Source organism: Staurois parvus, unplaced genomic scaffold (assembly GCF_062004578.1).
Source record: "Staurois parvus isolate SC_StPar_1 unplaced genomic scaffold, SC_StPar_1.0 ptg000064l, whole genome shotgun sequence".
Classification (NCBI taxonomy): Eukaryota; Metazoa; Chordata; class Amphibia; order Anura; family Ranidae; genus Staurois; species Staurois parvus.
In genome coordinates this window covers 5,256,826-5,272,867 of record NW_028317860.1, presented here as the reverse complement: position 1 = coordinate 5,272,867, position 16,042 = coordinate 5,256,826, and the positions used below count along the sequence as shown (strand labels likewise).

The 16,042-nt window shown below is 38.8% G+C and overlaps 1 protein-coding gene across 1 annotated transcript in view; it reads left to right on the top strand.

Moving 5' to 3' along the window:
• Positions 1–16,042, top strand: part of SUGT1 (SGT1 assembly cochaperone of MIS12 kinetochore complex) — a 202,686-nt gene that overhangs the window by 129,980 nt on the left and 56,664 nt on the right. The window contains exon 10 of the mRNA XM_089668800.1: positions 5,947–6,043. Coding sequence (XP_089524926.1) covers positions 5,947–6,043 — 97 coding nt within the window. The remainder of the gene's footprint in view (positions 1–5,946; positions 6,044–16,042) is intronic.

Below are 16,042 nucleotides of genomic sequence, written 5' to 3'. Positions count from 1 at the left end.
CTCACTACTTTACATTGCAGAAAGTGTCATTTCTTCAGTGTTGTCACATGAAAAGATAGAATAAAATATTTACAAAAATGTGAGGGGTGTACTCACTTCTGTGAGATACTGTAGTTGTGTGGATGTCTCCTAAAGCCTGAGCCAGGGTTGGGACAAGGGGCAGGCAGGAGGGACGGCTGCCCCTGGCGCAGTGAACTGCACCAGTGAAGGACTTTTGCTATCTGAAGGAGGGGGGCACCACATGGTGTGTTCCCATCTCTATAACGTTTCAGGGAGGGAGGGGGAATTGTACTGGGGACACTATTGTGCTAGAAGGGAAGGGGGTGGGCAAGCATGCAGCTCCGCAATGGATTTTTTCACGGGTAAGGGGAGGGGATTTTATATGTTGCATGGAGTGGGTACTTTGTCATCTTCTCCCTGAGCACTAACTGACCTTGTCCCAGCTTTGGTCTGAGCTGATCATGATTAGGGAGCCCTGTTTGACAAAAACACACAGCAGTTTGCATGTTTTTACTCAGCAGATATTTTAAGCAATCAAATCTGACGGAAAATGTAAGTGAATTGTAATTCCATTAAATGATCAGTGGAAGCACCTTTGTTGACACCAAACGCAGCCAAATGCTGTCTTTCTGCTGTACTAGAGACCTGCACTGCAGAAAGGTTTTTTTTTTTGTTTGTTTTTGTTTTGTTTGTTTTTTTGGTCCATGTCAGTTTATGTACATTTTTAGAACATTTTGTAGACAGGTATGAAAATGCAAAACCGTTTAAAGTGAACAAAAACTCATCAACACTGGCTATTACCATTGTAGGATGGCTTTGCCTGAGGAAAAGCAATGACTATAGACCGAAGGAGTTCTGTCTTTAGAAACCATGTTTCATTCCCTTTAGTGCTTCAGCAACATTTCTCTAAAGGCCTCTGAATTTAACATTGAGCCTAAACTGTGTAATTGTGAAACCCATTTACTCACTCTTTTTAGGGAGTCGTCACTGCAGAAATTCATATGTCTGGTGACCTTAGTGGTATCATTTCTTCATATAGATGGCAGTGTGTTTATTTTTTACAAGACATTTGTGCAGAAATCCAGCAGGTTCCTAGAGGGCCACAAGTGTTTTTTTTTTTTTTTTTTAAGAATGGTTATTTACGATTGAAAATATATTGAAACTATAAGCATTCTTGATGTGAAATACCCTTTATGACCTTAGATTTCAACATGTTCTGAGCAAATATTCATGAGAATATAGGTAATCCGTTCAATAGAAATCTGTGACAGCTTTGGTTCCTTGTCAGGAGATTGCATTTTCACAAAAAAGCAAATATCTTCATCTTCTGTGTGCAGGCAATAGGTATACTTTCATCTTAAGACAGTTTGCAGTTGTACTATGATGAAATTTAACATGGAATCAATAATAGATTTGTGGGAGTGAACATGTTTTTTTTTTTTTCTTTTCTAATCTGCTTCTCCTCTGTGCATCAAGTTTGAAGAGAAATGCAGGACAATGATTTGAATACACAGAAGACCTCATTGTTTTACCATTTTCAGTGTTTAATGTAATTGAAAATAATTAAACCCACATTATCATTATATTTGTAATGTTCTCCGTATACTTTTGTGGATTAAAAGAAAACTGCCTGCAGGTAAAATGAATATAGAAATTGGTATTGTGCAACAGCACTGTGTACTTTTAGCCACTAGTCTGCACTGTTGTGCCATTTTATGGTCAGTATTGACTTCTAAAGTAAGTGAAATGGCAAGGATTTTCATATTAACTTGCTTATAGACTTGGTTGATTTTGTTTTCTAAAGGCTAATCTTCAGCAGAAATGTGTGAGAGAGATGTTTTTAAAAGCTTAACGATCATTGCTTTTAAATGTCAGTAAATGTACTGCATATCCTTGCTGCTGTACTTTAAAAAGCTGAGTTTTGTTCCTGCTTTTTGCTTGCTATTATACTGGCACTTGAGTATAGAAAATCCAGTTTTGAATGGTTGTGTGTCTGGTTATATTTTAAACAACAGGCAATCAACCGATAATTTTTTATATATATATATATATATATATATATATATATATATATATATATATATATATAATCAGATGTTTTTGTGTTCCTAATATATTTAGGCTAGGGACATGTGCACATGGAACCGTAAGCTGACCATTAAAACATAAAAATGGCTAATTCTTCCTGAATAAAATTAAAGATGTGTGCACAGTTTTGGATTTCTAGACTTTTCTTTTAAGCTGGAGACTGCTTAAAGCATTATTGCTTTACCTCCCTTACCCCATCTTTTAAAGCAAACGTGGATCTAGTGGGAAGCAAAGCAGTGAAGCCTGTAGGTCTATAGCTCTCTAATTAGCCAGTATGTTGCTTTCCTCTATTACAAAATGACACCTTAGGCCTACAACCATTTGTTCTATTTTTAATAGATGGATTTCTTTTCTAGTTCTGACTCGTGTATATTCTCCTTTATTAACGATAGCTCTGTGCTTTGAGAAAAAAAATCAAATACATTTTGTGGGTCCATATGTTAAGCCTTTATTGGAGATGAAAAAAGCCCCATATACTAGTATGTTAGTTCTCAAATGCAAGAGCATGGCAGCAGCGGTAACAAGTGAAAAAGTATTCTTAAAGCCGGCTAAAACTGCTCAAGATTCAAACTATGTACGGGAAGGCTGAATGTGCTCAAGTTAATTGATCAACTTGGGTAAAAACAGCCTACCGATTTTTCCATGTGATTGTGGTTGCAGAAATTAAAATCGCTCCGTCCATGGCCAGCCTAATTCACCCTGACCTTTAACCTTAAGTTGGCCATACCATAGTAGATTTTCAAACTAAGTTTTTTTGTATAAACATTTGTATGAAAATTCTCAGGATATTTGATGACTTGACCAACATCATTTGAAAGTACTTCAAAATTACATTTGCATTCAACATTCAATTTTGGAACTAGTGGATTTTACTGAAATGAAAACTTTATATATTGTTTGAAATTTGGTTGAGGATAATGATCTCACCACTGTGATAGAAAATGAACATTGATTTGACAACAGTAATGATTAGAAAACCCAATGAATATTTTTGAAGCAAATCTCAAACAAAAATTTCGAAAATAATTCTACTAGTATATGGCAAGCTTTATCATGGCCCTTAGGCTGTCTGTAACATACTTTACTCCCTTACACGTAAAAGTATAGCTAAAGATAAAACTTTTTTTTTTTCTTTAAGTTTCAGACAGAGTGGAGATGGTTTAAAACATTTGTTGGTTTTTATTGAGGTCTGTGCCACCATTTGGGATGTTCATCCTCTCTAATTGTCCTGTTTATCATTGTCATTGAAAGTAAAAGAAACCCCCAATTTTGGGTTGTCCCCCGAAAAGTAATAGAGGGATACTTTTCCAATAAGGGCACTAGTTCTGGAGACTCGGGGGTCCCCAACTGTAATGCAATGCTGAATACAATAACTAAAAGCTAGTCATATACACACAATACACAGGTACGTTTTAACCAGCATTTACACTATTCTAAGCATGTGAAAGACCCACTACCAGATGAACACCTGCCCTGGCACTTCATAGCATTCACTCGGCACTCTAAGAAATAACAGAATACAACTGCAATATTCTTGCACTGTCAAAACCTCCACTTTTATAATCACACGACACACAGGAGGATATATCTTATAGTCATCACAATCTGCATATTAATACACACCAATACTAATGTGAGCGTTACAGCATGAAATACACCTCTTTTGACAGAGTCACAGCATAAAATTAATACATTACCAAAGCTATGGGAAGACGGGAAGGAACAGACTCCATCAGAACCATAATGCACAGGGGGTCGCGGGAAAGCCGTAAATGTTACCAATCGATGAACCTATATAGCCTTGGCAAGAGTGCCAGCGTCAGAACGTCCTCTTCCGCATAGGAAGGCTGCCCACCTTGATCACGCTCAAGCTTCCTGTTTTAAGCCCTTTTTCTGGTAGCTTTCCCGAAGTGGGTGGGGACCACACCCACTCTAGGAGGAGCTAGCAGAAAGGTTCTGTGAGGGTAACAGAGTCAAGCCCAGCCACTACACTGAACAAACAACGTTTATCTAAGAATATCACACTATTGCTTCAGATCAGCTTCTTATCTACCCTAAACTTAAAGATTTCTAACTTCTCAATTAAGTAGACATCTTTAATTGCACAAACAAGTTCTTGTCTAATTTAAGCAGCCTAATGTAGCATTTCTAAATGTCATAAACACGTTCAATCCCACAAACACTCCTTATCTGCTTTAAGCAGTCTAATATCTTTCATACTTATCTAAAAGTCTAAAAATATCAAACTTTCAGCTCCCTCCACAGATTTTCAATTGGAGTAAGGTCTGGAGACTGGCTAGGCCACTCCAAGACCTTAATGTGCTTCTCCTTGAGCCATTCCTTTGTTGCCTTGGCCGTGTGTTTTGGGTCATTGTCATACTGCTCGAAAGAGCAGTGCCCTCGATCCCCCCATGTTTTGCATTGTATTGTTACTGTTCTGTCACATGTTCTGTCCCCCTTTGTAATGTACAGCGCAGAGCGAACTATTGGCGCTTTATAAATACTGTATAATAATAATAATAATAAAATACTGGAACACCCATCCACGACCCATTTTCATTGCCCTGGCTGAGGGAAGAAGGTTCTCACCCAAGATTTGACGGTACATTACCCCGTCCATCGTCCTTTTGATGCGGTGCAGTTGTCCTGTCCCCTTAGCAGAAAAACACCCCCAAAGCAGAATGTTTCCACCACCATGTTTGACAGTTGAGATGGTGTTCTTGGGGTCATACGCAGCAATCCGCCTCCTCCAAACACGGCGTGTTGAGTTGATGCCAAAGAGCTCAATTTTGGCCTCATCTGACCACAACACTTTTAACCAGTCCTCCTCTGCATCATTCAGATGTTCAGTGGCAAACTTCAGATGGGCTTGGACATGTGCTTTCTTGAGCAGAGGGACCTTGCGGGCACTGCAGGATTTCAATCCTTGTTGGCATAGTGTGTTAACAATTGTTTTCTTGGTGACTGTGGTCCCAGCTGCCTGGAGATCATTGACAAGATCCTCACGTGTAGTTCTGGGATGATTCCTCACTGTTATCATGATCATTGACACTCCATGAGGTGAGATATTGCATGGTTCCCCAGACCTAGGGAGACTTACAGTTGTTTTGTGTTTTTCATTTACGAATGATTGCACCAACTGTTGTCACCTTCTCACCAAGCTGCTTGGCGATAGTTTGGTAGCCCAATCCAGCCTTGTGTAGGTCTACAATCTTGTCCCTGACATCCTTGGACAGTTCTTTGGTCTTTGCCATGGTGGAGAGTTTGGAATCTGATTGTTTGATTGCTCCCGTGGACAGGTGTCTTTTATACGGGTAACAAAATGAGATTAACAGCACTCCCTTTAAGAGACTGCTTCTAATCTCAGCTTGGTACCTGTGTGAAAGACACCTGATAGCCAGAAATCCTGCTCAATGATAGGGGATCAAATACTTATTTCCCTCATGAACATGCAAATCAGTGCATCATTTATTAGACATGTATTTCTTTTGAATTTTTTCTTGCTTTTCTGTCTGTCATAATACACCTACCATTCAATTTTTAGACTGATCATTTCTTTGTGAGTGGGCAAACATTGAAAATCAGCAGGGGATCAAATACTTATTTCCTTCACTGTACCATATGGTGTTTTAAGTGGTAAGCTTCCAGAATGAAGATGGATGACTGTTGCATTTAACCCATCAACCCTCTATATAGTGTGAATACTGGAGAATGGTAGAGTTACAGAGAGAGAAAAGTGGTGTCCTTGTTCCCTTGTAATTTTTTTTTTGTTTATGATCAAGAGAGGGCTGAATACACTCAGAGTGAATCATTTGACCTTGTTTAAATACTGCATGTTTTGTTTTTTATATTTTCAAGGCACGACTGGTACCAAACAGAGTCTCAGGTTATCATTACAGTAATGATCAAGAATGCACAGAAAGATGATGTACACATACAGTTTGCTGAAAGAGAGGTAATGTGTTTTTATGGCTCTAAAAGTTTAAGAGGTTTAAAAAAATAAAATCCAACATTTCATATTCCTGATATGTGTCTGCTGTACCGTGTATCCTATTATCTTTGTGTTGCTTCCTTTTGTGTGAAATCCATAGTGTTTTGCCAGTCCCTCTGCTTTCCTGTTAAAAACTGACCACACTAGGCAGGACAGCGTGATCAGTTGGGATAAAGGTTTTATGTGAATAAATTAGAGTTTCTTTGTAACCACTTCTGTCAGTGGTAAATGGTTTGTCTCATCCTTGTAAACTGATGCATCTAGAAAAAATTATAACTAAAGCAGCCACCACATTTAAGAATTGGTAAGCTGAAATATAATATGTTTACTTTAGGGTTTAATGGTGCCTTTTTCATGAGACCGCAGGAGTGTGGACTTTTTTTTTAAAAAACTGCTTGTCCAAGGACTAAATCAGTGCCCCTATCTACTTGTCCCGCATGACAATCTACTTGTCCAAATGAAAAAAAAAATTAAAAATTTTAACCAAAACTGTATTTAAATCGGAGGTGATATTAGGAGTGTCTGGGGCTTTTAAACATAAAAGGGGTTTTTTGGCGACTTAAAGGTTTAATTTTTTTAACATTGCGCTGTTTATCTCCTCCTCCACTCCCTGCCTGTCTCCAGCACCGCACCCAGGGATTAGCAGGGAGGGGAGAGACCTTGCAGTGTAATGAGGACTGATTGGCTGCTCCCCAGGAAAGGGTGGGTCAGGGCTTATCCTTTATCCCTTTCGCTGCCAGAGCCGTTTTTGCATTTTTTTGCACAAGTTTAAAAAATCATTTTAGGCCTGAAGATTACAAAAAAACCCCAAACATATATTTTCTGAAAGCAGAGACCCTAGAGAATGAAATAGTGGTAGTTACAATTTTTTATGTCGCATGATATTACCGCAAAATTTCAGTAAAATATACAAGTAAGTTAATTTTAGGGCACAAAAAAGAAATGTTACCATATTTTTTTGTAAGATGTAAAATACGAGGTTGTGCTGAGTAAATAGATATCCAACTGGTCAAGCCTTAAAATTTTGCGTGCTCGTGAAATGGTAACGAACTTCAGTACACTATATTTTCTATAGGTCGACATTTTTAAAGCTCCTTATAGGTCATCAGTTTAGCGTTATGGAGGAGGTCTGGTGCTAGAATTATTGCTCTCATTCTGGCGTGCGCAGTCTAAAAGACCCTGCATGTCTCCCCTCTGCTCCACTAAATTTAATGCGGTATTACATTTAGCCGCAATACATTCTTTCCCAGCATCCATGGTCCGCAATATCTCAACGAGGACCCGGAAGTGAGCTTATAGTGTCACTTCCGGGTCAGGACACGTAGGGCGTAGCCGACGGCGGAGAGCTGATATGGGCAAGTGGAGCCCAGGAGACCTCATGGGGTGGGGGGGAAAGGCTGGCACTGTGCATAAGCAATCGGGTGGCAGTGCTGCCGCCCAATTGCTTCCACCTGACAGGTGAGCCCTCTGCTTGCCCGTTGCAGCGTTACAGGTAGAAAAAAAAAGCTGACACTGTCAATCTGCTGGAGCTCCCTCCCCTGTCACCATTTTTCTTTTGGTGTCAGGAAAACTTGTCAGAAGTGACTTATGCAGAGAAGTGAGGCGGCAGATAGAAATTACACTTAGTGCACATACATTACTTAACAGCTGTAATCTATTTTTCACAAAATGCATTTTATTGGCCTCCTTGTAACGGCGTTCCTGAGCTCCTGGACTTCTTCTTTTCCGCTTCACTTCTGCTTGATTTTTTTTATTTTGTTTGGGGTTTTTTTTTTTTTGTAGTTTAGTTTAGTTTCACTTTAATATCAGTCTGAGAGCCCATACCAACTTGTCGGCTTACATTCAGTAAAACCCATGATTTTTACTGCTTTAATAATGCGATTCAAAGAGAAATCTAATTTATTTATATGTGACTGGTTTACATCTGTGTACTGCAGCTTAGTGCACTTTTAGAACAAAAGACATGCTGCATTTTTATGTTTTTATGCATTTCCTGACCTGATTAAATCAGCAGTAAATGTATAAAACTCATGCACAATGATTGGATACCTGTTCTGAATGTTTAATCCTTACCTTGCATAATGAATAACCTAAACATGCACAAAAATGCGTGCAAAAATGTATCATTAACACATGATGACCATGCTTACCCCTCTCATTCCATAGCCCACTCTTTACACTCTTATATTTTTCACTCCTTCACAGATTGTATTTGGAATTGTAGATAACGTTGTCTTGGCATTTTGTTAATCTGTGAATCATTACTGCTTTGATCTGAAGAAGAGAATAGATCTCTCAAGAGGCTTGTGTTGAGCACTGTATGCAATTCTTTTCTTATTTGCAGTAATTTTTCAACTGTTTGTTACAAAACATATTGCACTGATATGGTCACAGTACACATAATGCAAAGGATTATATATTTGACTTTCCAGGAGAACATGTTGCTCTATGCTTAATCCAGTATTAGTCGTGACTAGTATTGTCTGACAGTTTGAACTGTGATTCTCCCTTATTAATCAAAAATACAAGTGCCAAGGGCTGTATAAATATAAGCATTTTCCCCACAGAAAGGTGGCCATACACATAATGATAAACCATTTATTGTAGATTAAATACTTTCAAAATCTATTTTGCTTGAAGTCTTTTTTTTTTTTTTTTTTTTTTATTTGCTCAAAATCCTTTTGTTGAGTGAGCCTTGTTCCACCCATTCTCCATTTTTTGTTTTTAAACTTTTAAGCCAATTGCTCACTATATAAAGTGGATATAAAAAGTATAGACACCCCTGTTAAAATGTCAGGTTTTTGTGATCTAAAAAATGAGGCAAAGATAAATAATTACAGAACTTTTTCCACCTTTTTAATGTGACCTATAGACTGTACAGCAAACTGAAATCTTTTTTTTTTTTTTTTTTTTCTGGGGGGGGGGCTAGTAAACCTAAAAAAACTAAAATGATGTGGTTGCATAAGTGTGCACACCCTCTTATAACTGGCTATGTATCTGTGTTCATAATTAGGCAATCGCATTCAACATCATGTTAAATAGGAGCCAGTACACACCTACAATCATTTAAAGTGCCTCTGATTAACCCCAAATAAAGTTCAGCTGTTCTAGTAGGTCTTTCCTGACATTTTCTTAGTTACATCCTACAGCAAAAGCCATGGTTCGCAGAGAGCTTCCAAAGCATCAGAGGGATCTCATTGTTAAATGGTATCAGTCAAAAGAAGGGTACAAAAGAATTTCCAAGGCCTTAGATATACCATGGAACACAGTGAAGACAGTCCTCATCAAGTGGAGAAAATATGGAGCAACAGTGACATTACCAAGAACTGGGCGTCCCTCCAAAATTGATGAAAAGACAATATGAAAACTGTTCTGGGAGGCTGCCAAGAGGCCTACAGCAACATTAAAGGAGCTGCAGGAATATCTGGCTAGTACTGGCTGTGTGGTACATGTGACCACAATCTCCCGTATTCTTCATATGTCTGGGCTATGGGGTAGGGTGACAAGATAGAAGCGTTTTCTTACGAAGGAAAACATCCAAGCCCGCCAAAAAAAACACATCTGAAGTCTCCCAAAAGCATGTGGGAAAATGTGTTCTGGTCTGATGAAACCAAGGTTGAACTTTTTGGCCATAATTCCAAAAGATATGTTTGGCACAAAAACAACACTGCACATACCCGAAAGAACACCATACACACAGTGAAGCATGGTGGTGGCATCATCATGCTTTGGGGCTGTTTTTCTTCAGCTGGAACTGGGGCCTTAGTCAAGGTAGAGGGAATTATGAACAGTTCCAAATACCAGTCAATATTGGCACCAAACCTTCAGGCTTCTGCTAGAAAGCTGAAAATGAAGAGGAACTTCATCTTTCAGCATGACAACGACCCAAAGCATGCATCCAAATCAACAAAGGAATTACTTCACCAGAAGTAGATTAAAGTTTTGGAATGGCCCAGCCAGAGCCCAGACCTTAATCCAATCGAAAATCTGTGGGGTGATCTGAAGAGGGCTGTGCACAGGAGATGCCCTCGCAATCTGACAGATTTGGAGTGTTTTTGCAAGGAAAAGTGGGCAAATATTGCCAAGTCAGGATGTGCCATACTGATAAGCCCATACCCAAAAAGACTGAGTGCTGGAATAAAATCAAAAGGTGCTTCAACAAAGTATTAGTGTAAGGGTGTGCACACTTATGCAACCATATTATTATTTTAGTTTTTTATTTTTACTTCCCTCCACCTAAAAGATTTCAGTTTGTTGTTCAACTGAGTTGTACAGTTTATAGGTTACATTAAAGGTGGAAAAAGTTCTGAAATGATTTATCTCTCTCATTTTTTTACATCATATAAACCTGACATTTTAACAGGGGTGTGTAGACTTTTTATATCCATTGTTTGTAGGCCCTGTTTTGAAGTTGTTCCAGAAGATTGTACTTCATTCTTTCTCCCGTAAAGCCCATGTCTATGGGTCATGTTTTAATTAAAAAGAAAAGGCTAATGAGTTTTGAAAACAGAATGTATTATATTTAGTCTCATCAGTGGCTGCATTAGTTTTTCAGACCCCCCCTTCCCCCCCATTTATTTTCACATAGTAATCTTGCAGTTAACACACTTCTTGTCCCTTTGTGGTTACACTCATTTCTTCATTGTATCTCCGGAGAGCGTCATGGTTGTCACAAAGGCTGAACTTTGAGGCTCAACTGCTTTTGTTTGTCTGCAGTGCATGGTGAATTGATGGGTTCAGTAGCTAAGAAATTAAATTATATAACATTTTGCTGTCTTTTCTGGCAGGAACTAACCAAGACACTTCAGTTCTGGGAAATCAACATGTATTTTCTGTATTTGCTGAAAAATGTGTTTAGCCTAGAAAATGAAAACTATTACAGCTACCACATTGAAGGATACAAGGATTTTTTTTTTTCGGGTACACGCCTCAGTAGAATGCCAGCTTGCACCTAACAAGCCTTAAAGGATAAGTTCACACATTGAACAAAAATAATAAATGCACATTTTTTGCAGGTAAATGTGCATGTATAATGTCACGGGGAAGTGCGGGGGGGTATGGGTGTGTAGCAGGCAGCACCTGCAGCATTGGAAACTTTACATGTTCTACCCTAAAAAAAAAAATGGGTGGAACATGTAACATGTTCCCAAAGGTGAACTTGTCCTTTTAAAACTATCTCCTCCCGACATCTATGCTAAGTGACCTGTGTAAGAAAGATGTATATACATACCCATTTTCAGGCCACTTTGGTGCAATCACGTGATCCGGCTCCCCATGTCAACCAGTGTGGCTGCATGGGAGAGGAGGAGCGCCAACAATGTATGGGCCATTGAAGCCTATATATGAAATCACTGCTCCAGGCTTTACTGTAGCTGTTGTCTGAGCGCACTTTCCTCTCCCCTGCAGCCACCACTGGCTGACTCAGGGGAGATATCCGGACCGGACCAGAGCATCCTGAAAATAGGCAAGTATATAGTATATTAAGTATACAGTATATCTTTTGGACTTCCCCTGTCCTTATGACCAATCCAGGAGTGGTGAAATGCATCAGTGAAGATTGGTTCCTCGGTGGAGATATTGTATGCAGTAATTTTAGTGACAACTAATAAATACAGTAAGAACAGGTAAGAGAGGAGTGTGGCTGATACATTTTTTCATATACATCTTTCTTACACAGGTTAGTAAGTATAGGTGTTAGGTGGGGGAAGAGGACAGTTTTAAGGATAGTTAGATGTTAACTGGAATTCCACTTGAATTTATCTGTAGCTAAAAGCCAGTATCCAGATGATTGAACTGTGAGAAGAAAAAAATGTGGAAGTCATGTAAAAATTACTTTTCAGTAAATTATACAATAATGACTTGGCTTTAGTGCAGCTTAAAAATACACTTTAGTTTCCCTTTAAGATTTAGCCATGCAGGTATCCCAAGATTAGCATGTTTCTTAGCATTTAATGCTAATATATTCCAGGAATCTTCTATTATCACGCAAACAGGCACCCTTAGAAAGTACACCAGGCAACTTGATTAGACAGTGTTTGGGCAGCAATTTAGTAGACAGGAGCATTGTTATGCAAACTGCTTGCAGGAGCTTACAATAATGAAGTGATCCTGTTAGTATGAGCAGGCTTCATTTGTAATATCTCCATGTATAGCCCATCTTTATAGAAATCCTGCAGCTATCTTTCTAAAATGTTGCTTTATAAAGCTGACAGTATACCATGAAAGTTATAAGCAATCGTTCTGGCAGATCCCTAATTCATCTGACATGCACATTCACTATTCAGGGCTTGTCAAGTTATCTCACTGTGTTTTCCCCATAGGTGGTGTAGTGTGGCCTATCTTATCTCTGCTAAATTAGAAAACCTCTACAATAAGCCTTTGGTTTCTACTAACACTGTAGACTACTAGAAACAATAGACTGATGACTTCCCATCATGCTATGTTTTGTAACCCATATGCCTTGAGATTTTTGTGATGTGTGAAGAAATGTCCCACAGAGTTACAGAAAAACCCAATATTTATAAAACATTGCATTTATTCTCCTCCTCCAAAAGAAAACAAATTGTATACTCAGCGGGATACCTTGTGAAATTATGGGCCAGATTGACCTGTGGTTTTCAGCATTTAAGTGTTTGTTTTTTTTTATTTTAACGCTTGCTTATGAAAAGTAATGTGGCAACATCACCTCACTGCAACACATTATTACAATCATAATAGTTGCAATTTTTTTGTTATACAGTTTTCAAAAGCCTTCTTGATTTCTGTATGTGACGGTGTTTGTACATAATATACTAGCAGTTTTCCATTACAGCCAGCAGTTGTATTTAGCAAGAGAATTGCTGATATTTTTACAACCTGTAAAACCGTACATAGTCATGAGAAAAGGTTTGTGAATGCTTTGGAGTTTTTTTTTTTCTTTTTTTAATTTGCTCAGTCATAGGCACAGACTGCTGGACAGCAAAATGCCATTTTGAGGGATTTTTTTGTATACCACTCATATTCGTTGCCATTCACATTGTTGTGTTTTAGATTCCTATTTTAGACCAGCATACTGGGGTATGAAAAAATGCTGCAAACCTGCATTTGGAGGGGAGCTTACTAGCATAATGTACATGCATAAACGTATGCGTGTAAGTTCATTCTGGTGGCTAGAATATTCCTGCCAGTACAATGAGTTTACTGCACATAACCATACGCCAAAATGAGCATTGTTTATGCTGTATGTTTCTGCCAGCTGCTGGCAGAAATATATATGCCTGCTACTATAATAAGTAAAGCTGTTTGCTATAGACCAGCTGGGTGTTCCACAGCACTATTTGAACAATGGCACGTGTACATAGTGTTTTAAATAAAACCGTGCACTGCATACCTGAAACTAAAGCATTATCCCAGTTGTAAGGTGGAGTGGAGGCAGCCTCTGAGCCTGGATGGTTTGTATTCACTGAGCAACCAATGACCAGTAGTTACAGACAGATATTGACTGTGGTTATTGTTAATACACTTTTATGTAAAAGACCCTGACTATTTAAAGCTAAACTATGGCTGCTTGATAGATTGAGGTGTTTAAAACGATTTGAAATTGCATACCCCTTGATCTTACTATATGATCTTACCTTAGTACCCACTAACTCAATGGCACCTTTCCTTTTGCTGCCTGTGACCAGCAAACATATTCTTAGTAAAGTGCTGTTAGCCTTGTTTTAAGGGTATACTAGGTAATGTTCTGCACTTTTGACTTCTTTAATACATTTCTGGATTTCTGTTCTGTAAAGAATTTGATATTGTAAAATGTTTTTATTTAAGAAGATGCTCTTTATTTTGACTTAAATAAAATTGTATTGTATTTGCATTGCAAAATAAAAAGGTACACAAATGTTTTTTTTTTTTTTTTGTAATGGTGTATGTGTTAAACTTTATGTATCCTTTTCGGTTTTGAAAATGTATTATTAAATGTCTTCACTTGTAAGTATCTAAAACCTCTGCTTTTATAGTTGTGTTCGTGGATTGCTGTCCAATTTTATGTTGAACAAGTTATAATTTAGGTCAAGCAGCCACTGTACAGGAGGAGGTAAAGACATCTTGTGAGAAATTGGTGTGCTTAACCACAAGGTGTTCGGGGTTACTGAGCTTACTGTAATGATTACATTAACTGGTAATATTTAGAAAGGATCGAATGGATTCCTAAGTAAAATGAAATGACAGTTAAAGAAATGCATTAGAAAGAATGCACTAATGGTTTCTTTAAGTGCTTTTTGTCTTATCTATTTTCCTTTAAAGACAGTGAAATGAATTCATCTGCACATTTTAAGGGGTTGACCTCCACCTCTGTGGAACATACACTTATATGAAAGCATGTGTTGAGCTTAGATATTCATTTCTGTGTATCAGGATTCAAGACATTCTGGGAAATTGATAACGAGTGGGACACTCATAATGAGTATAAAGAGTGACACTCTTTAGAAATCCGCCGTGCCAACACATGACAAATGTTGGTGCAGGCAATGTATTTATGTACCTGGTTTAAAACAGGCCAAAATCAATTTAATTGTGCCATCCATGTATTGAATTTCAGTCAACACCTGTATGAATCCACATCCAGCAGTCATACCTCAGTTTTTTGCTAATGTTCTGGTAGGTTGGACGAATTTTTCCTCAGCTCTGCTTAGAATAATTCTATTGTTGTCTGTTCTTCTGTCAAAATACTTGGTACTTTGTAGATGTTTTTTCTCTCTTCAGGCAAGAAATTTGCTGTACTGCTTGAACTGGTTTCTCTACAACAGTTTATCCAAATAGGCGTTTCCTCGATATCAGATTAGAGGCTGTCCCTAAACCCTGCTGGACATAATCCCCATGGCTAGCCTAGAATGTGACTTTTGGGAACTGGGCTTTGCTTGTGGCCCTTTTCAGTCCTTTGTGTACAGTGTTAAGTAGCTGCAGTGTGCTCTTCAGTTCTCTAGTGGGACCCAGTCTCTGAGTGAGCCTTTGGATATGGCAGAGACATCATAGTATGTATTTGTTAGCTTCAGAGTGCTTTCCCGGTCTAGAGCAGTGGTGCAGCCTCTAGAGTAGTCCAGTCTCTCAAACCTCTATTATCAGTGAACCTCAGATTGGGATAAAGCTAACCTATTTGTCCTACAGCACTGGACTCTGCATTGGTGTGCTTTCTAGTTCTTTATGTACTGTTAGCCCCAGACAGTGTTTCAGAGTCATGGCAAAGCCTCTGATGTGACCCAGTCTCTAATCCTGTTCTTTACCTAAATGGGTATCTCATCATTCTGTCAGTACTGTCTGCCCGGATGTGTAGGGCACCAGAAAAGCAGACTTTCTTTGAAGCCCCTTGAGACACAGGTGTTGGTTTTATGTACTGCAAAATGGGCCTCCTTTATAAATGGGCCTCAATGTTCTCTCATTAAAGATGTAAAAGTGTACAGTTGTTGTTTGTGCTCTTAAAGTGGACTCTCTCCCCCCCCCCCCCACTATAATGTTTTATTTATGTAGTTTTTGCTTTTTAACCTTTGCTTGCCAGGTTGTAGTCTCTGCACAATTCAGATATTCACTCACCCAGTGAGTGCGGCATTGCCCTGCGGACATCCGCTTCTCTTCTTCGACCGATCTGGTCCCATGCCACCATGTTGTTCTTGACGACATCAGGAGGCTGTCTGCTCCTCTGAGCTCAGCTAGCCATCTTCAAGATGATGTCCCCCCCCCCTCCTTTTTTTTATGAATTGAAGACGATCCCTCCTGGGATATGCACGTCACATATCCCAGGAGGGATTGTCTTCCATTCACAAGGGGGGGACGTCATTGTGAACATGGCTGGCTGAACTCAGAGGAGCAGACAGCCTCCTGATGTACAGGGAACACAGTACACATCATTTGCCTAGGTGAGTGATGTGCAGGTGTGGTGAGACCATACCTTTTTAACTAAAAAAAAAAAAATTTAAAATAAACAAAAGAGCGGAT